This window comes from Perca fluviatilis, chromosome 2, assembly GCF_010015445.1.
Source record: "Perca fluviatilis chromosome 2, GENO_Pfluv_1.0, whole genome shotgun sequence".
NCBI lineage: Eukaryota > Metazoa > Chordata > Actinopteri > Perciformes > Percidae > Perca > Perca fluviatilis.
The window spans coordinates 1698668-1721526 of NC_053113.1; the positions used below are offsets into that span (position 1 = coordinate 1698668).

At 38.7% G+C, this 22859-nt stretch overlaps 1 protein-coding gene across 5 annotated transcripts in view; it reads right to left on the reverse strand.

Moving 5' to 3' along the window:
- Positions 1-17329: 17329 nt before the first annotated feature.
- The window catches only part of LOC120571354 (chromobox protein homolog 1-like), a 91570-nt gene continuing 86040 nt past the window's right edge, over positions 17330-22859 (reverse strand). For all 5 annotated transcript variants that reach the window (XM_039820261.1, XM_039820267.1, XM_039820283.1 and 2 more), the window contains 2 exons: positions 17921-18132; positions 17330-17642 (listed from right to left, as the gene is read on the reverse strand). In XM_039820261.1, the coding sequence (XP_039676195.1) occupies positions 17396-17642; positions 17921-18132 (459 nt within the window). In that variant the 3' untranslated portion in view covers positions 17330-17395. The remainder of the gene's footprint in view (positions 17643-17920; positions 18133-22859) is intronic.

Sequence of the window (22859 nt, forward strand, 5' to 3'; positions counted from 1 at the left end):
ACTGTCCTTTTTTTCCAATTTACAGCATTAAAATGCATTAATTTTTTCTAGCGAGTCAGCTTCCAGTAATATTCCAGTTCCCTCCAAACAGTGGCCTAGGTTTTAACAGCCACTCTGCTCCAACTCCTCTTTAACACAACTAAAGACATTTAATGATAGAGCCAACACTGTCAGCTGCTCCCATTGTTCACCTTCCTGTAAAATATTAGAAACACTAAAGCAGAACCAGAAAAGCCAACACGGTAGAAATGTAGTGGAGCTTCATTATTTCGGAGAGTTTCCCGCTGATATTCTGTCCAATCAACAAGCGACTGCTTCCACACCACGTGACGTGTGTTTCCACTGTTTGCTGCGTTTGATAAAGTGCAGTGTGACGCAAACCGAACCAAATGAAAAATGCAACAACGTTACAACTTCAGCCCCGAATCTCACCGAGCCCACCGAACTACAGAGGAGCAACTAACGGAGCAGACTGTTGCTCAGCAACAAGCGCAGATCGATAGAGTTCAGTGGCGCAGATATTTCATACAAAATTTGTATTATTCATATTTTAAAGACATTCATATTAATTAGAACAGTTTCCCCTTTTGCTAATTATTTGCACAACTTCACCTTCTTCTTCACATTGAAGTCTGCAATTCAGTGTAGTGACAGCTTTTCAGAAAACCTTTAAATATTCCACTTTAGTATCATACATGTTTGGTGTTATTTAACATGTTAAAGAAATGTAAACTAATTAATACTATTCCAACTTTTCCAACTATTCTTACTGCTTCCCATTCTTTCGCATTAAAGCCAGCAATCTAGTAAAACTTCAGCAATTTAGCTTTTCAGCGTTCACAAGCATTTTCTGCAGGAAATGCATTTTCTAGTTACTTTTCAGATTAGTTTTTACCCTTCCTTCATGTTTGTGATAAACTGAAGTATGATGTCATAAGAGTGTCATAAAAAAGAATAAACCTGTAAAATAAGAAGAAACTAAATGTCAAAGTTCAATTCAATTCAGTTCAGTTTATTTAAGAAGAGGACAGATCAAATTAATAAAAAAAATGATTATACATGGGTTAAAAATCTTATTTTGAAGCTAGTGACAGTGTGCTGATTTAAGCCATGATACAATTTAAACAGGTGAGTTATATAAACAGTTGTTATGAAGTGTGAAATTAGCTTCATAGACCAAAACTGTTTTTTTGTACCAGGCTGTAAACATTTATATATTTCTGATGTAAAGTCTGGATTTTTTCACATGGGGGTCTATGGGGAATGATGCGAGGAACTGTTCAGTGACACACATAACAAACATCGTTTTCAGCATCTTACTGAGATATTAATAATCACTCAAATAAAACATACATAACCTGACACAAGCTAGCATTAGCTCAATTCAGTATCAGGACAGTCCCTTAACTTACTGTTAGCTTAAAAGAAGGATTAATGTAACCTTTTGTAATATTAAATTCAACACTAGTAATAGTATAATATTGTAAAACACATTTTTCATCCGTGAAATGTTATTCCATGTTGCTTAGTTTAGCATTTCTTTCACATGAACATCCAAAAGCAGGGCTCCAGACTGCGACCGAATTTTACATCCAGTTGAGAGTGGAGCCCAGACACACACACACACACACACACACACACACACACACACACACACACACACACACACACACACACACACACACACACACACACACACACACACACACACACACACACACACACACACACACAAAAACAGAAACTACTCTGCAGTTTTGTTGAAGTCACAGTTAGTCACGGAAATGCCGATAAGTGTTTACAGTTTTTCAAAACGTCACGCAGACAGCGTTTGCTGCAAAGTGATATTAACGGCGAGGTGAAAGCGGTCATGGTGCTGTTGACTTTACACTTCCTGACAAGCAGGCACAACGGTGGTTTCTCTGCCCTGAGGACTGACTGACAGGCTGAGGCTGTAAAGCGAGGCAGCATGATTTCTACAGCACCTTTCAGCAACAAGGCAATTTACATGAAACATTACAGAGCAGTTAAAAACGGTCATGATGAAAATAAAAAAAGAATAACATACAAATACAAGAATAAAAGAATAAAGAATACAAGTTACAGTGTGTAAGAAATGAATAATTATTCAACTCAAGGTTGTAGGGGCAGGTTTGGGAGGAGAGAGGGAGGGGTTTTAGTTGGTATTTTAGTTAAGTAGCCTAAAAAATGCATTTTTTATTTTAAGTTGAATTCATTGTAATTGTAGACTGGAGCCTAGAGCTGGTATATATTTTTTAATATTTGTACTGTCATGGCAACGATGGTGCTGTCAGTATACCTTTTATGTTGCTTCTTCAAAAGTGCACAATAAAATGTGAAACTAAATTTGAAACAGCACATTGTAATTTCCATTATCAAAGTATTTATTAGTAATACAGTGGACATTAGTAGAAATGTGAATATTTGGTTAGCATGTTGATTTACGGTGTGTGCCCCTAAATTTTCTGGTTGTGCCCCTAAAATTTTCAGTTGGGGGCAACTGTGCTCCTAGTGAAAAAAGTTAGTCTGGAGCCCTGAAAAGCAGTACAACTATCATCTTTTCTGAGTCTTTAAGATCAGTTGTCTTTCCCAAGATGGCAGCAGCACAGACGCCAGTTTAGATATGATAACTGTTCAAGTCATTTTTTAAGCAGCAGCAGCAGCAGCCATGTTCTGATTAAAGCTTTTTTCATCTTAAGTGACAATAAACTGAATATTTCAGCAATTTGACATCACCTTAGTAAACAGCGATGGGGATTTTTGTAAATTGTATTTACAAGGTGATAAATTAAGAACAAATACTTCTTCGTTGCAGCATTAGTTAAATAACGCTTGCAGTTGACTTGCATTTTATTACAGGAAAACTAACTAATTTTGAGTGGAATAAATCCCTTCAAAAGGGAGGGAGTGTAATGTGTAGTCCTAGCCAGGATAACGTACAAAAAAAGCAAGATGGCGCCTGTTGCAGCAGCTCCTGATGTGTGTGTGTGTATTTTGTGTGTTTTAAGTTAGTCTTTTGGTCTTTAAGTTCAGTTCTTTTTTTATAGTCACTAAGAACATCTGTGTAGAGATGGCTTTTGTCAACTTTGGAATTTTTCTCTTGGTTCAGTTCTTACTCTGGATTTCTTTTGTAACTGCGTGTTACGCTCAAGGCAGCGGGACGATTGTTTACACACGCCATCAGCTGATAGCGCTGTGTCGACCTGTTCTTCTGCCGGGGGACAATCCTGAAATACCGAAGGAATTACAGAGGAGACGCCGAGGTTGCAGAGATGGATTAAAACGCAAAGCAACAAAAAGGAAACATAAGCCTGCCGTCCCAGCGATCATTATGGGGAATGTACGGTCTCTGGGAAATAAGACGTTTGAGCTGGCGGTGCTGATTAAAACCCAGAGGGAGTTCTGCGAGTGCAGCATACTGTGTCTTACCGAGACATGGCTACATTCGCACATCCCGGACCATGGCGTGGCGGTACCCGGCTTTCTGACGGTTCGGGCGGACAGGGAAGTTATGGAAATCGTTAAGAAGAAAGGAGGGGGGGGCTGCACTGTATGTGAGTGAAAAGTGGTGCAATCCCGGACATGTGAATGTGAAGGAACGCTGCTGTAGCCCGGACATTGAACTGCTGGCTGTGGGGTTTCGCCCGTATTATCTTCCAAGGGAATTTACGTCCGCCATAGTGATCGTTGTTTACATTCCACCATCTGCTGATGCGGAGGCAGCTGCTGACGTCATCCACACCACTGTCTAATAACTTCAGACGCAGCAGCCCAATGCCTTCATGGTTATCACTGGGGATTTTAATCATGTTTCACTGGATAAATCCCTCCTGGACTTTCAACAATATGTTAACTGCCCCACAGGAGACAATAAAACTCCGGACCTCCTGTATGCAAATGCCAAGGATGCGTACAGTGCCACTGCCCTTCCACCCCTTGGCAAATCAGATCACAACCTTGTCTTGCTGTCTCCTGAGTATGTTCCTCTAGTACAGCGGCAGCCTGTCCAAACAAGGACTGTGAGGAGGTGGACTCAGGAGGCTCTGCAGGACTGTTTTGAGTCTACGGACTGGGACGTGCTCTGTGAACCACATAGGGAGGACATCAATAATATGAGAGACTGCATCAGAGAATACATTAAATTCTGTGAGAACATCACCATGCCCCCGGACTGTACGCTGCTCAACCACGAACCACGAGGCTGGATCACCAGTGACCTGAAAGTTCTTCTGAATGAGAAGAAGAAAGCTTTCAGGTCATGGGACAGACAGGAGCTGAGGGGAGTACAGCACAAACTGGGATAAACTGAGGGAATGTAAAACCTCCTACAGGAGGAAGCTGGAGGCCAGTCTACAGGAGAACAATATGAGGGAGGTGTGGACAGGGATCACCGGGTGTGGGGGTAGAAGATTAACACCAGGCAGCCATGAGAGAGCAAACAAGCTGAACGGTTACTTTAACAGGTTTAGCTCACAGCCATCCCCTGCCTCTTCTACCACTCCACCAACCCACACCCCTCTCTGTCTCTCCCCCACCTCTTGCTCCCCACACCTCCCTAACCCCACAACTACAGCACATATCATCTCCCCCACTGTCACTTCAAGCACCCCCGCTTTTCATTCACACCTGGCCAGGTGAGGAGACAGCTGGAGAGGCTTCACCAGCGCAAGTCTGCCTGGTCCAGATGGCATCAGCCCCAGGGTCCTGAAGAGCCCTGCGCCAGTCAACTGTCTGGTGTTCTCCAGTATGTCTTCAGCCTGAGCCTGCAGAGGGTGCCGCTGCTGTGGAAGAAGTCCTGCCTTGTCCCGGTCCCCAAGAAGTCGACTCCATCTGGCCTCAAAGTGGCGCTTTACATCCCATGTGATGAAGGTGCTGGAGAGGCTGGTCTTACCCTACCTGAGGCCGCAGGTGAGATCTTCTCTGGACCCTCTACAGTTTGCCTACCAGCCTCGTCTGAGAGTGGACGATGCTGTCATCTATCTTCTGCAGCAAGCAGATTTTTCAATTTCTCCAGTGCATTCAACACCATCCAGCCACTGCTACTAGGTGAGAAGCTGCGGATGATGGGTGTCGGTGCCGCCCACAGTCTCCTGGATCACTGACTACCTGACAGACAGACCACAGTTTGTCCGTCTGGACCGTGTTCTGTCTGATGTGGTGGTGGGTGAGTACGGGGGCTCCACAGGGGACTGTGCTGTCTCCCTTTCTGTTCACCTTATACACCACAGACTTCCAGTACAACTCAGAGTCATGTCACCTACAGAAGATCTCTGATGACTCTGCAGTTGTGGGGGTATAAAGGGATGCACAGGAGGGGTGCAGCACAGCGCTGGTGGACAACTTTGTGGAGTGGTCTGGTAAGAATCACCTGCTGCTGAACGTGGATAAGACCAGAGAGATGGTGATTGACTTCAGGAGGAAGGGAACGGCTCCGCAGCCCTTTGCATTCTGGGTGGAGATGTGGACATGGTTGAGGAGTACAGATACCTGGGTGTCAACATCGACAACAGGCTGAACTGGAGACCAACACCACTGCTGTTTACAAGAAGGGGATGAGCAGACTCTATTTCCTGAGGAAGCTGAGATCCTTCACACGTGTGCAGCTGAATGTTGGAGATGTTACTACCAGTCTGTTGTTACCAGCTGAATGTGGGGAGATGTTCTACCAGTCTGTTGTTACCAGCTGAATGGTGGAGATGTTCTACCAGCCTGTTGTTAGCAGCTGATGGTGGAGATGTTCTACCAGTCTGTTGTTACCAGCTGAATGGTGGAGATGTTCTACCAGTCTTTGTTACCAGCGAATGGTGGAGATGTTCTACCAGTCTGTTGTTACCAGCTGAATGGTGGAGATGTTCTACCAGTCTGTTGTTACCAGCTGAATGGTGGAGATGTTCTACCAGTCTGTTGTTACAGCGAATGGGGAGATGTTTACGCTGTTGTTACAGCTGAATGGGGAGATGTTCTACCGTCTGTTGTTACAGCGATGGTGGAGATGTTCTACCAGTCTGTTGTTACCAGCTGAATGGTGGAGATGTTCTACCAGTCTGTTACCAGCTGAATGTTGGAGATGTTCTACCAGTCTGTTGTTACCAGCTGAATGGTGGAGATGTTCTACCAGTCTGTTGTTACCAGCTGAATGGTGGAGATGTTCTACCAGCCTGTTGTTACCAGCTGAATGGTGGAGATGTTCTACCAGTCTGTTGTTACCAGCTGAATGGTGGAGATGTTCTACCAGTCTGTTGTTACCAGCTGAATGGTGGAGATGTTCTACCAGTCTGTTGTTACCAGCTGAATGGTGGAGATGTTCTACCAGTCTGTTGTTACAGCTGAATGTGGGATGTTTACCATGTTGTCAGGTGGATGGGTAAGAATACATAATGGGGTACCATACATGATGGTGGAGATGTTCTACCATTTACACAATGTTGGAGATGTTTACCAGTGTTAGCAGCTGAATGGTGGAGATGTTCTACCAGTCTGTTGTGGGCCAGCTCTGTCTCCTCCCGCCATCTGCTGGGGCAGCAGCATCAGATCCAGCGACACAAACAGACTGAACAAACTGATCAGGAAGGCTGGCTTCCGTTATTGGCTGCAAAAAGGACACATTTGAAGCTCTGGTAGAGAGGAGGAACGCACAAATATACACAACCATATCTACCCGGATAACCCCTATCACCCACTGGTCCAACAGATGAGCACCTTCTCTAAGACTCTAAGAGGCTCCAGCCCGAAGCCGATGCCCGGACCGCTACAGGAAATCATTCCTACCACTGGCAATTCAACTTTTAAACACTTCATCACTGAGTGTGATGTAAGACTCATATACATCACAACTGCACTGAATGCACCTTGCACTATAGGTTTATCTACATCCTATCAATACTAGGCAAACAGTTGTACATTTTTGCTCCCCAACTTGAACATTAAGTTTATCTATATCTATTGAAACATTTTTATTTCCAAAGTGTATATATTTTAAATATTGCTTGTGTAGTATTCAATTATTTCATGTATATTGTTTCCTATTATTTAATGTATACTCTGTATGTGGGCTGTGTGTCTGATATTTTGCTGCTGCAACACCGTTATTTCCCTTTTTTTTTGGGATCTATCTATCTATCTATCTATCTATGCCGTTCAGAAGATAAAGTTACTGCTAGTCAGCCTTCAATGTGGAGAGAGAAGAAAAAAAAACAGCTATCAGGGCATGAGGAAGACAGCTTGAAACCGTTGACATGTTCACAACGAGGCAGTGTGAACGCGCTGGTGTTTTTTAAGGTTACTACTCTGAGAAAACATTTTCCCACATTGTTCACACCAGTACGGCTTCTCTCCAGTGTGAACGCGCTGGTGAGATCTAAGGGTACTACTCTTAGAAAACTTTTCCCCACATTGTTCACACCAGTACGGCTTCTCTCCAGTGTGAACGCGCTGGTGAGATTTAAGGCCACTACTCTGAGAAAACCTTTCCCCACATTGTTCACACCAGTACGGCTTCTCTCCAGTGTGAACGCGCTGGTGAGTTTTAAGGTTACAACTCTGAGAAAAAGTTTCCCCACATTGTTCACACCAGTACGCCTTCTCTCCAGTGTGAACGCTGGTGAGATTTAAGGTTACTACTATAAGGAAAAGTTTTACCACACTGTTCACACCAGTACGGCTTCTCTCCAGTGTGAACACGTCGGTTGAGTTTAAAGTTACTCAACGTTGTGAATGCTGCCCGCATTGTTCACAGCTGTACGGTTTTATCTCCAGTGTGAATACGTCTGTGGATTTCTAGGTTACCACGCTGAGAAAAGGTTTTTCCCACATTGTTCACAGCAGTACGGCTTCTCTCCAGTGTGAACACGCTGGGTGTTTTTAAGGTCACCATTATAAGAAAAAGTTTTGCCACATTGTTTACACCAATATGGCTTCTCTCCAGTGTGAACACGCTGGTGAGATTTAAGGTGACCATTCTCAGAAAAGGTTTTACCACATTGATCACAGCTGTAAGGCTTCTCTCCAGTGTGAACTCTCTGATGAATCTTTAAATAGTGCCAGACGGAAGGATTTGTCACAGTGTTGACAGGACGGTGACGTTTGGGTCCCTTTCCTCCTCTCTCCGTTTCTATAACAACAGACAAACAGAAGAGAGTGAGAGATAGTGAACAACCTTCTAATTTTATCTTATAAAAAAAAAAAAAAAAATATTTTATATATAAAATATATAATTTGAAGATATTTTTTTATTATTTTTTTTTTATTTATTTTTATTGTTTTTTTAGGTTTTTTTTTAAATGTTATTTTTTTAATTATTTTTAATTATTATTTATTTTTTTTTTTTTTTTTTTTATATTTTTTTATATAATTTTAATTTTTTTTTTATTTTTTTTTTTTTTTTTTTTTTTAAAAAATTTTTTTTATAAATATTTATTATTGATTTTTATTAAAAAATATAATTTATAATAAAAATAATTTTATTAAATTTTTTATTATTATTTTATTATATTATTTTTTTTTTTATAAATTTTTAAATTAAATTTTTTTAAAATAATTTTTTTTAAATTTATTTTTATAGGTATTTTTTTATGTTTTTTTATTTAAAAAAATTTTATTTTTTTAAAATTAAAATATTTTTAATATTAATATTTTTATACAAAAAAATTTAAAATTATTATAAATTAATATTTTTTTATTAAATTATTATTTTAATAATTAATTTTAAATTAAAATTAATATTTTTTTTATTTTATAATAAATATTAATATTTTTAATTATAAATATTTAAATATATTTATAAAAAAATTAAATATTTTTTTTTTTTTTTAATATTAAAAAATTAAAAAAAAATTTTTAAAATTAAATATAATTTTATATACAAATTTATAATAATTTTTAATATATTTAAATATATATTATTATTTTTTAATAATGTTTTATATATTTTATAATGAAAAAATAAAAAATTTAAAAAAAAAAATAAAATTTTTTTAACCCCATAACTATCTTTAAAGGTGCCAAAACGCACTCTACAACACCCTACCAATAAAATTGGAGTTGGTTTTTTTTTTTTTTTTTTTCTTTTCTTTTTTTTTTTTTTTTTTTTAAAGGTGATTTTTTGGTTTCTTTTCTAACAATTAGAAATTTTTTTTATGGGTTTTGGGTTTTTTTTGTTTGAGTTTTTTTTTTTTGTTTTTTTTTTTTTTTTTTTTTTTTTTCTTTTTTTTTTTGAAAAATGTTTGGAGATGCTTTTTTTTGAGGCTATTATTTTGGAAACACAATGGGGTTTTACCTAAGTTTTTTTTTATATTTTATTTTTATTTTTTTTTTTTTTTTTTTCTATAAATATTTTTTTTAATTTATTTTTTTTACACTTTTTTTTTTGGGGTTTATTTCTTAGGTTTTATTGACAAATTGTTACCCTGGCAATGGCGCTTGTGTACTTTGGCAAAAACACAAAGGCTACCAACACCTACCATTAAGCTTTTCATTTATAATTGATATTTTTAGTGCTTTACATTGTGTTTTTTTTTATCTATTATCATAACCATATAAACTTTTTTTAAGAATTTTTACAACAAAACCCAGGGGAAAAAAAGCTTTATTTTATTATTTTTTTTTTTTTTTTGGTGAAAAATTAAAAATTGTGGTGTTGTTTTTTTTTTTTTTTTACTACTATTTCTCTTATTTATTTTTATTTTTTTTTACCCTCCCCCGCAAACCATAACGAAAGACCATATAATTACTTTATTATATTAGTGGATACATTATTATTTATTAACTATTTACACATCTAAATCCACATATATGAACAGGTTATTGGCAACTTGCCAGACATTGTAAAAATAGCAAGTGACAAAGCACAAAGGACATTTGAAGACCCATAAAGGAACCGTTGGTAAAATGGTCAAAGTAAAACAAGTGCTATGCTGAAAAAGTATTCCGGGTACTATTATATAACTTTTTACATAACCTACATACACATATATATCTATAAATTGCAGGAACCCAGCAAATCAAATCCATACTTCACTGTTAACCGTCAAGCCACTAAATAAACCTGTATGGAAAATGAGCACCTCTGCTGATGTGTTGATCATATGACATGAGACAACACCATTCTCCCTCTCTCTGCGCTCATAAACAAAAAGCCCTATGTATAACCGTTCCTGGAGTCTGCCAGAACAAAGAGTTTATAACCCCAGCGAACAGGCTTGTTTTTCATATACTGTTTCAGACCAGTGCGGGCTTTTGAGGCAACTATTCGCTCATCAATGGCAATTTCCTGGCCAGGGTGATAGTTTCTTCTGCAGGAGTCCCTCATCTCCTCGTAGAGCGGCTTTATCTTACCCAGACGGTCGTAGGCTCCTGTGCCTCTCCTTTCATCATTAGCAGCATCACAGAGCTGCTGAGGTGAAGGGACTGGGAGATCCTGAGGAACTTTTACCAGTCATTACCCCGTCTCCGACGGCAAACTATAAAGATGACCCCCACCGGGTAATCACTAAAGAAAAGCATTTGACTACACCCATGTAAACAATTAAAGACATGAATGCAAACATGTCCTGCAATGTAAGATCAACCCATGGGGTAGAGGGTGTTGAATGGTGCGTTGAGCCACAGTTGTTGGTGTTTTGAAGTTTTGTCTTCAAAACAGAGTTGGTAAAAAAAAAGAGTTGAAACAACTGCAGGGCTGTGTACGTAGCAGTACTTATGAGCTGGGGTCCTGGGACATTTCTGGGTCTGAAGGTGGGCTGTGGTGGTGTGATGTCTGGAACTGTCCTGCTGCTCCACTCCATGTGGCCACCTGCTCACTGGTGCAGATGTAGCTGGCTCCCAATCCATATCTACATCACATTTCCTATAATGTGAAAATAAAGAAATACCAGTAATTACAACTAATGTTCTGAATGCGAAGCCACCGAAAAATATTAACAAATGTGTAGTTATTACCATAGATATTTACATAAATACAATAACAGCTGCACACTTGTAATGCAGTATTTACTCAAACGTTTTCTTTTGCAACACTTCTTGCAGTAAATGTGGAGCAACATAAATGTGTAACATTAGCTGTCGAGCTCTCAGCGAGCAGAGTAGAGAGCAGGGTTGCCTTTAGATGAGAGACAACTTTGTCTGGCTCATTTAGTGTAACGTTAGCATGATAGCTTGGTGAAATTAGCAAGCTAAGGTTAGCTTAGCAAACTACCCATTCTATAAAGTAAACATTGAAATCATCTAAACACTCTTCAACAGTCAAACTGAAGCAGACGGTGAGCTCCAGGTCACAGCCTGTCTAAATATACAGTAACGTTATATATGTAAAATACTCACTTGTCGAGAGTAATGCCTCCTCCCTGTGGGAACATGTCCTCTGCCACGGAGTTGATGCAAGACATTTCACTGTATTTCTCAGAGATTTCCTCCTCCGACTTGTCGCTTTCACGTTGCCGAGTACATTCCTCCACTGCTTCTTGGAGGGTATATCCCATATCTTCTTGACTTGCTAATTTTCGCCATTCTCAACTTCTCGTTTGTTTTGGTTTAGGATGCAGAAAGTAGTGGGGTGGCGTGTTTTTGCCGGTGTTTGCACTACACAGATAGCTAATCCCTTTGTTTAGGATTGTACTCAATGACATATATAAAATTGTACTACCCGCGAAAGCGTCAGTTCCCCATATTAAAAAGTTCATTGGCTATACAAAACGTCAGTCATCGGCACAACCGGTTGCGATTGGCACAAAATAAAAGGGCGTGCACCTTCTTTCACCGCAGGGACTCGTTGGCTATTCTAGGCTGTAGAAGAGGCCAGGAAGGTCCTATTGGTTCAAGTGAGGTGTCAATCGAAAGGTCAGAGTTCAGGGGCCATTTTGATAGTAGATACCGGCAAAAAAATATATGCAAACAAGATTTACTCCAGGAAATACAGTAAAATATTAAATAACTGCCACGAAATTTGAAATTTAAAAACAGCTGTCCGTGGATATATTTTAATGTCATAATATGTTTGGACTAAATCATTTACTGGATTTGATCGTCTGGACCTTTGTCAATGTAACAAGACCGTTTTTGTCAGAATATTATGGATCTGTGGATTACAATGAGGCTTCAAAGGTGAGTTACCTCAATTTTGTAGTTGTTTGTTACTCAGACAGAGGCGATGATTGTACCTGCTGTTGTTATCGTGTCTTGAAATAGTTTGTATCAGTGAAATCACAAGAGTTGTAGCTTTCCAAAGATGTGTGGCATGAGTGACTACTTAAAAATAGGCCGTCGGAACGTTAAGGGGTTAAACCCTGGACTTGCTCTCACTCACAATTTTCAATCTTCATACAATAATTTATGACAAAATGAAGGAAAATATGTGCCGGTTGCAGACATGTTATTATGGAAGCAAATGTACTTTTCATAACTTTAATAAGTTCAGAAATATTCTACATTTTTCAGGCAAGTTTCCCCATTCAAATGATTGGCAATTTAAAAACTAAAACATTTGCTCATTCTCTTCAGTTTTACTTTCAGTTAGAAATTCCATGTTAACTTTGAAATAACACAAACCTTTCATACATTCTGGGTATTTTTCATCATTTAAATGCCATTCAAACTTTTTGAAATACATACATTCATTTGATGTTAAAATAAAAGGTAAAGTTATTCTGGTTGTTGTAACTTGTGATAAATAAACAGATATTAAAATGTAGCCTACTCAGTTCTGCTGCTTTCAGTATTTTTGCTAAAAAACAACAAATTGCTCAAGAGAGCTATAGCTAGCTTTCCCCGAAGAGACCTCTCCAGTTAACAAAAATTATTAAATTTAAATCAGTCCAAAAACATTAGCTTTGTAAGACCATAGAGTATGTTATATACATGTCGTACGAAATTCAAAGTGTAAATATAACGCCAATGTATGTCGGAAAGCCCATGGAGCCCCATGAGGTGCCCATATCTCTGTGCCCGAGTAGCAGTGCTTCGGCTGTGCTTCCACACAATATAGTCCCAAGTAAATAACAGCCTAGAAAATCGCCTACTCTTAAATCTGGATTGCTATTTTTACTCGTAAATACGAAGGCCACAAGAAGTAAAAAGGTTTCGTTTTTGTTGTTGTTGGGTCACTTTTACTCACGACATGCTACACAGACACAAAGGATTCCATTCATTACGCTAAGCTAAGCTAGCCACGGCACCGCCGGACTAAGACAATGCGTGCACTGAGACAAAAATGCGTTTGCCCACCTATATACAGTACAGGCCAAAAGTTTGGACACACCTTCTCATTCAATGTGTATCTTTATTTTCATGACTATTTACACTGTAGATTCTCACTGAAGGCATCAGAAAACTATGAATTGAACCCATAATGGAATTATGTACTTAACAAAAAAGTGTGAAATAACTGAAAACATGTCTTATATTTTAGATTCTTCAAAGTAGCCACCCTTTGCTTTTTTTGATAACTCTGCAAACCCTTGGTGTTCTCTCAATGAGCTTCATGAGGTAGACAACTGAAATGGTTTTCACTTCACAGGTGTGCTTTGTCAGGGTTAATTAGTGGAAGTTTTTCCCTTATTAATAAAAAAGCAAAGGTGTGGCTAAAAAATAATAAAATTATTATAATACTTTTAATTCCATGTGTTCATTCATAGTTTTGATGCCTTCAGTGAGAATCTACAATGTACAGTAAATAGTCATGAAAATAAAAAAATACATTGAATTGAACTAAGGTATACACTAAACCGCAAATAACCAAATTTCAACAAACGGTGGCGTATTCTTTTAAAGTGGTATTGCACAACAGTAGAACTTATAAATCCAGGATAACCGATAAAGCTACCTAGTCTGATCAGAGCATCCCGGCGTTCTGTGTTTCACAAGGAGGAGAGACTAGATCGAGTCAGGCTGATGTAATTCAGATAGATGAGCGTTCACGGCTTTCCTTATCAGACTGTGAGGTTGATAACAGATTTATTTATGCTAAAATGGAGAATACACATTGTTCATACAGCAGCAGCTTCTTGTGGAAGTATGATAACATGAAACACATTATTTGTAAAAAAGAAACACGGCCGCTGTAATGAAACAGCGAGAGAAAGCGTGGCAGACGATCATGGACCGACTGAATGTGTAAGCAGCCTAAAAATATACATTTACTGACCACTGCTCTGAACTGAAACCATCATAATCATACCATTCAAGGATTAGGCTACTAATCATTTCTATAAAATAACAGTTGTAGCTAGGGCTGCACAATATATAAATAAGCGTTGTGTTAACTTGAAACGTGTAAACGTGCATTCAAAGTTATTGTAGAATATCCTTTTCTCATCCGTTTTTGTCATTTAACAGCAATTTACTGGTGAAAAAGTTATAATTGTTATGTTCAGGGTTCGTACACCTTTTCCAAGTTCAAATTCAAGCACTTTCAAGGTCCATTTTAAAGCTTTTTCCTGCAATTGCACCGCCGTAAAATATAAACCAATACATAGTAAAAATTATTGTTTAGTGTTTTTGTCACATTAAAGACAATACTATAAACAGCCAAAATTGTGTTTCGTAATAGCAGAAGGATCAGATATTTAAGCAAAACACAAGTTTTATTTTTCAAAATTTATCACTGAGTAGAGTGTGCTTGCTGTCTAACCTGGCGTCGTCAATGTAAAACAATTACCCCCAAACAAAATCACTTTCGACAGGTTCACTTCATTAACCCTAAATTATCACCTTTAAAATGTTTAATCTCTTCCTGGTTCATAACACACATACAGCAAGACAGCTATGGAGAGGAGCAGGAGTGTGGGGGGAAAAATGACATGCAGCTGGGTCATTCTGGGTCACAATCCAGCAAAACAGTTTGTGCACCCTCTTAGATTTTGCCCAATGTTTATGCTAAGTAATTAATGTCAGTCTTTTCACACTATTTTTTCCAAATTTAGGGCATGCTGTAGAAACTTGTAATGGTTCAGTCATATTGACATGTTTGTCTTCCAACCTGCAAAGTTTGGGCTGCCTATGAATTAATATCCAAATATTGCTTCCCAGATAATGTGATTTTCAAGGCTGTAAAACTGAAGTAATTTCAAGGGCTGAAAATATGAAGACATAGGATTTGAACAGAAATATTTTACAGGCCTTAGTTTTGGGACACATTCTTGATATAGACAAGGTCTAAACAAAATCTTAGACAGTGCAACAACAACCTGTAATTCCATTTTAACCCTGAAGACTCTGACAGTGCACAGGCACCTGTCTGATAAATAGCCTATTTTAACGTACTTCATTGCCAAGACATATAGATACTGGAATAGAGCAGTGTAAATATTGCATAAGGCCATCGTCAACCTTACAGTAGGCTACTTGTATGACACTCCATCTGAAACGATTTCTGTTCAGCAATCAACGATTGTTGTTATACACCGGGCTAACGTTTGCAGGTTTTAATTCGCGGGTAGTAACGTTACAGTTACTGTGATGTAACTTTGGCTATGTTCACTGCATATTCCACAAATGAATGTGCCATAATGGACATGCAATACTAACATTACATTATCACACCAAGTACTCTCAGTCACTTAGCTAGCCTGCGAATTCCTAGCTAGAAGTTACTAGTGTAAACAAATCGGCGCTACCCAGCGCTAACGTGTACAGTAGGCTACAGTTGGCTTACTTGAAACTTACTTCATGTGACTCGAGAGCGCAGACTCGCCCATTGTGAAAAGCTGCACGTCTTTTTTGCAGACTTCACAAGAGGCAACTCATAGGGTCTGTCCCAGTTTAATCCAGAATTTCTATTTTTCATCTTCCAGCCAACGTTCATTGAAACAACAACCTGCCGGCAGTGATATTACGACTCCCACTATGGCCACGCCCTTCAATAGCATTTATTGGCCAGGTGTCCATGATGCTTACGTAAGGTAGCGTAAGTGTGACCAATCGGCTATCCTAACCTTAACCACTCGAGGTGAAATGCTTTACCCCAACCAATCGAGCTGCTTCCTAGGGCGGGTCTTGGCGTGGTGGCAGATCGCAGTCACACATGCACAAGTGCAGGTTTAATTTCCTCCAACATTTTATTTCTCCATTTAATAAACAAACTATTCAGTAAGTTAGGTATTTGTTGTGAAAGAAATACAGTTACAATTCCAAGCATTTTCAAGCATTTTATCCAAAATTCAAGCACTTTTCAAACCTTGAAAACAACCTTAAAATTCAAGCATTTTCAAGGATTTCAAGCACCCGTACAAATCCTGTATGTTATTATTAGGTTGTCAGCATCAACGCGTCAATCGCAATGCGATTAAGGGCCAAGCATAACGTGTTACGTTTTTTTTTCTCTTTTTTTTAAATCGCATTAATTGCATGCCACCATTTATACATTTCTTTTACACTTCACTCGGCTTCCCGTTGTGCCTAACAGGCTACTATTTTGACCCTTTCCCGCACTTTTACTTATCATCAAACTGCCATACTTCCTCGTAACACATCCTGCTGCTGCAGGCTGCAGCATGATGGAGAAATGCAGCAGCGACACAATTCTGAATGGCGCTTTTTATTTTCCAAAACTCCTGGATGGCTCAGTAGACAAGTCAAAAGCCACATGCACATTCACCGAAGCACGTCAAGCTTGAGCTACCACCTACGAGCTAAGCAACCAGTTAAAATGACTCAGGTTGATGCTAGTGGGCTGAAGTAAAGCACTATTTTGGAGAGTGCTACTCGCCGACCTGTTGATGAAACCAAATTTTAAAAAATTACTACAGCTCTTGCGAAATGGGTGGCAACTAACTGCAGATCGGTCAGCGTCAGAAACTCGGGTCTTACAGACGTACTTACGGTTGCCATGTTCTGACCCGTCTTATACATTGCCGTCGAGCGGGACAGCAGCCCCACGCACACACAGCCTGTACGACATGGAGAAAGCAGCCCAACTGGAACTGCTGCAAAGTGCAAACGCTGTCTCATTAACCGGTGATCACTGGATGTCAGTGAGTAATCAAAATGATATAGAAGTTATTGCACACTATATTGACTCTGGTAAGGATAAGGATTTTTAAGTTTTTAGTTAGGTACTTGGAGGAATTGTGCAATAATGACAGATTCACACATTGTTCTTTTGTTTACAGTAAAAAAATAATAAACAAATACAAATCTTCAAGTCAAGTTCATTCATGCATTAATTTGATTCCCAATCAAGATACACTGGTAAGAATTGCTTTCCATTGTTAATATGTACTTAAAAACAGTTCTGAAATGCAAAATAATAGAATTTTAATCATGTGATAAAACATGAAATTAATTCAGCGATCGCGATAATAAAAAAATGTATTGTTTGACAGCCTTAGTTATTATTACAGTTTTAATAAATCATTTAAATTCCTCGCTTTTCTGCACTATATTATTATTCGTTAATATTGAGATTAGATTTATGGGACTCTTCAGTCTGGAGTAACCTCTTTCCTTCGCTCACCTCTTCCTCCTTCCTCTTGCTCCCTCGCTCCTCTGAGTCTCCCGAGGCCTCACTGACAACTTTCCTCTTGCCCTTCTTCTTCTCCTTCTTCTTCTCCTCCTTCTCCTTGTGTTTCTGCATGTACTCGGTGATAAGGTCAACGTCCAGGTTGTCTTGCGGCTCCCATGTGTTATCCTCACTGGAAAGGTGGGTGCAGACAGAAGAAAATCTCCTCAGGCTTTGTTTTTAGGCAATACATTCTCACTCTAATTGCTAATTCATATTGTTCCTTTTTTCTATTGTCATTTTGTAACGTTATTTGCAGGTCTGCAACTTAGTGTCAAAAGACTTTCAACTTTGAGGGCATGATACAATGCTGAAATTTATGCTGTAGATTATCTGCAATTTTTAAATCAACAAGATACTATATAAATATATAGAGAACACCAAGTATTAATATTATAGACTAATACTTACTCTGAGAACCCCTTCCATTTCAGCAGAAACTCTACTCTTCCGTTCACCACTCTGCGGTCCAACATTTTCTCCACCACATACTCCTTCTCTTCCTCCTCCTTCACTGCTGCCGTTTCTGCAGCTGCAGGAGGAGCTGCAGGCTGCTCCTCCTCCTTGGCCTTCTTGCCCTTCTTTCCTGCTCCGGTCGCCAGCTTGACGTCTGCTGAGGGCGCCTTTGGTAGACCCAAGGGGGAAACATGCAGAGATAATGATACAAGGGTTAGAAGAACTAATGCGAGGTGGAAGTGAATTATAGTGTTTATAGTGTTTATAATTATAGTGTTTTACTATATTCAAATTTTCTGTTTGAATGGAGAAAATGCAAGGGCTGATGAGGTGACCAATCCATAGGACTTCAGAGTGTGAAGTATCTCCTGCATTACAACTGAAATAACTATTAAAATGTAAGCCACAAAATTCATTAACTGGATCTACAAGCTACATTCACAGTAGCCTCAATCAACCAGAAAATTGCCAGATGTTCCTCGCTTTGCAAAACTCAGTTCATTTCGGAAAACAAAAACAAAACTATGAGCTAGCAAGCTACATGCTGAAAATGGAAAGTTTAGAACAATGTTTTGATCGTTCAAGAAGGCAGGCCTGGTTGGTTCTTTCATTTTATATTACATGTGGCTAGGGTTGGGTACCGTTCACATTTTTACCGGTGCCAGTAGCAAAACCTGAAATTTGGTTCTGGTACCCAACGGTACCTTTTTTTTGGTACTTTCCCTTTGTAATAACAAAAAAAATTAATTCCAGTTGTAAAAATTATTTCAAACCTATTTATCCTAGAGTATCTTCACTCCATCTTACCTGTGTGTGATAGGTTTGGTATGTGTGCATGCAAATGTTTGAATGTATCTTATCTATTCTAAGGAGTTTCTAGAGACCAGTCAGTTTAAGATGATATGGTCTCATAGTGAAGCCTAGCTTAGAATGTGTGAATCTATTATGAGTTTGGGTACAACTTTCACACAGAGGAATTGGAGCCAGGAATGTGAGAATCCATTAGGAACATCGGCCATAAAAGGTGTAGTTTGAGAGTAAAACTTGTGCACTGAAATAGATGTCTCATGCTGTGTAAGCACAAAAAGAGTTTAAAAGGTATTCACTATGATGTACATGTGGTTCATCCTTGGGCAGACGTGTCTGTATGCTCATGGTTGTCCCAGTGTCATGAAAGTTTGTTCACTGTTTAAATAAAGCTGCACTTGATTTGTAATCATCGGACTGGTCGTCATCTTTGAGGTCTCCCAACATCATTTCTGAGTCATCACCCGATATCATTTGGCGTCACTGAACATGTGCAGATTCAGCGAAAGGTGAGTAAATGTCTATTCTTGTTGAATGGAATTTGCTCCCTTTTGTTGCATATCTGTTAAAGAACCGGGTACGGGAATTGAAATGAGGGAGACATGATTTGGCTGTGGAATTATTAATTGGGTTACGCTAAAATTAATGAGTGAAATTCTAAAATGCTTGCATGGTGTTTGAATTGTTGAAGCTGTTGCCATAATCAAATCTAACCTGTGACAAAGTGTTGGCCAACACGATTAGATAGATTGTAAGTGAGGTTGTTTGAAGATTCGGGTCGCTTTTTGCTGACAGTGATAAGACCAACGTATGGTGAAGCGTTGAGGGACAGAAACGTATCTGTTATTTTCTTGTGATTCAGATAGGGATGAAAGAAGCCCTGGTGTGTTTGTGGCCCAACTATTACCGATGTCCCATGGTGGGTGACATTGATTAATGCGTGATTTTGGTGCGGACTTCTCTGTGTGATTGGTGCTTCGTTTGGGATGAGGTTCAGTACACAGAGTCGAAATGAATGTGATGACCGATTGTGACGCATAAGGCGTAAGTGAAGTTTTGACGGGTTCAAAGCTAGTTATTTTGGAGTGCCCTGTAGACAGTTGGAGACGAAGACAGGGGGAGTTCGGGTGCATGTTTAGCTTAGTTACACAGGAGTAAAAGAGGAAGTTGGGAGTTTTTTGATTGGGGACATAGCCGGTAAACAATTCAAAACTGACCATTATCCACTCCAGTTTCGAATCAAGTGCTGCGTATTTGTTGTGAGTTTTTGTCTTGTGTTGCTTTACGTGTTTTTGTCCTGGTTTGCTTTATATGTTTTGTGTATGTGCAATTTAAAAATGGGTCAAAATCATAGTAAATTATCTTGTCAAGCTTTAACATTACAAAGAAATGAAAAATAAATAAATAAATGAAAAAAAGGAAATAAATGAAACAAAAGGGATAAGGAAATAAGGATTACGCCGTTAATGGGGAATTAAAGCCCCCAAGGAGACGATTTTTAGAATGGGCCGCTAAATCCTGGGAAGTCACTAGGTGAATTTTCGGGTCCGCACCAGGAACGGAGACGTTCCAGGAAGCTGGGAGTTTGTAGAATAAAATTCAATGGTAAGTTACCAATCGATTCATAGGTTGACAAATCTATGTCCGAAGTAACCTCTCATTGAAATCTACACCTCAAAGGTAGCAAAAATTTAGGAAAAAGTAATATAAGAAAAAGGAAACAGCGGAAAAGCATGCTTCTAGGAACTGAGTGAATGAATGAATTAAGATAATTTAGTGTTGAAAGCTGTTTCAAGCTGAAATGATGTCGACTTTGTGTGTGTGGTAATGTCATTGCAGCCTGCACTGAGAAAGACTTCATTTTAAGACTTAGACTTGAGTGCAGCTCAAATAAAGTGTTCCGTTTGTAAAAGTGGCGGTTGCTCGACTATGAAACTATGTGATTGAGATCTATTAAATGTATAAATTAAAGTTATGTTGACAAATAAAAAAAAAAACAGAGAGAAAAATGTCATAAAACACCTAGAGAAATGGCATAAGAATTCAAAATTTCCTTCCAATTTGGAAGCCTTCACTATACTTACTTTTGAAGTATACGCAAAAATTGGGAAAAAGTTGAGGATAAAAGTAGGATAAACAAGGCTCAGGCCTGAGAAGAAAGACAAAAAAGAGGAAGAAAAAAAACAAGAGATTAACAGCTGGCATGTGTGATTTGTGTCTGGAACCTTGATACTAGTGACTGATCATCCTGGAAGAAAAAATTCCAGCCTCTACCTCCATTGACAATTAGAGACGAGAGGACTAAGATGTTGGGTTCCAGGACATCACCTTGGCCATCCTAAAGGAGTTTGACCACTTGTTTTGAGTAGTGAGGAATCTAAAATGATTTTACTTTGAATAAAATGATTCTAAATTTGATCATTGTATAGGGTTCTGAATTTTGCTATGGTTCCCCGCTGTCACGTCGTTGTGCCAAAGTAATGGGTGACATTTGTGAAGGTGGGAAACAGAACGAATAAATCTGATTTCTGTGAAGACACAGAGTGACTTAATCCAATTCTGATGAAACAGCAGATTGACCTGGTTTGGAGGTTATTTTATGAAAACTAAGAATGGTGATGTTGCTGTGAAACCATTGAGAATGAGTATAAATAAGATTTGAGTTTAAGAAGAATTACATAATTTAACAGCTTTATCGACTAGAGAGAGCTAAATGTATGACTTTTGAGTTAGGATAATGCAGTTCCTATTAGTTACTTTTGTTGGAACAGAGATCATACTGAAGTATTTGGGATACAATCTAAGTAGGGTAAACATTTAGATAAAGAATAGTAAAACTGCTAACTGCTACTGCCAAGCACTAAAACTTAGATACAAAAAAGACAAATTATGTAATTTTCAGGAATGACTCATTTTGATTTCAAAAACTAAAAAGACGGTACCAGAGTTTTGTCAAATGCTTTCCGAGGTTATTGTGATCTGACATATCATCGTTAAGACAAATTAAGGATTGTGTAAAACAAATAATCAAAATTGGGTTTTAGTTAGTATATAGGCTTACAAGTCCAGTTGAAATGATTATCTGCTTAGTTACTTAGTTGGTTGACTTTCCTGCATTGTTACTTTTAATACTTTAAGTACATATTTTTTTATTATGGTTTTTTTTTTTACTTAGGTGATATTTTTGTTGCAACATTTTGAATCAATGTCATAGGTTACAACGTAGAAAGAGAATCAAGAGAACTACAATGAGTAAAGTACAAATAATCGTTCTGGAGGAGTTGCGTTTTGTGTTTATTCAGGGCCTCGATGTGTCAGAGCGGGCCGTCTCACTTCCCCAAGCTGCAGGACCAGTAAAAAGCTGAACCGGGATCATGAATCCTGGGCTCAGTATTCTATTCCATTCAGTGGGCAACATGGGCCCCCTTCATTAGACACCTGCACCAGAAACACAACTGGTGTTACAGAACGAGCTGAGAGGGAGAGGCCGCAGATTTTCAACTGCCCATGGTGGAAATTGACACCCAGACGGTTTGAGGTATGATCAGCGACTGACATTAAGGAAGTAATGTCACTCATGTTCGAAAAGTACTTTGGTGAAACATTCAACAGATGAACTGGAGTTGCAGTTCAGTGCCGAGACTGAAAAGCAGGAATGTGACAATGCAAGAGGCCAGGGTGGAGATGACCCTGAGGTCTCCATCACGTATCAATAGACTCTGTCTAAAGGGAGAACAGATGAACAGCCTGCAGATGGACTGAGAAAAGGAGGGGGGGAGTGAGAGACTGGATTTTGCTCTGACCCAGCGACGCTGAGGAGGTACTGCACTGACAAGTACACATTTTGGAGACACACATACTCTAAAGAAGTAATTATTTTGAAATAAGGTTATTACATAGGTAAACACATAGGTAAACACACCTATATGAAGGGTTAAGAGATGTCTCGATATTAAGCAAATTGGTAGTGAAAAATGACATTTTGTCTGTACCTGGTGATATTCATTCTGTCAAATTTGTATTGAATTTTCCAGTGACAGCTTCGTCCAAGATTAGTGCTACATATGTTAAATGGAAATCAGTTCAT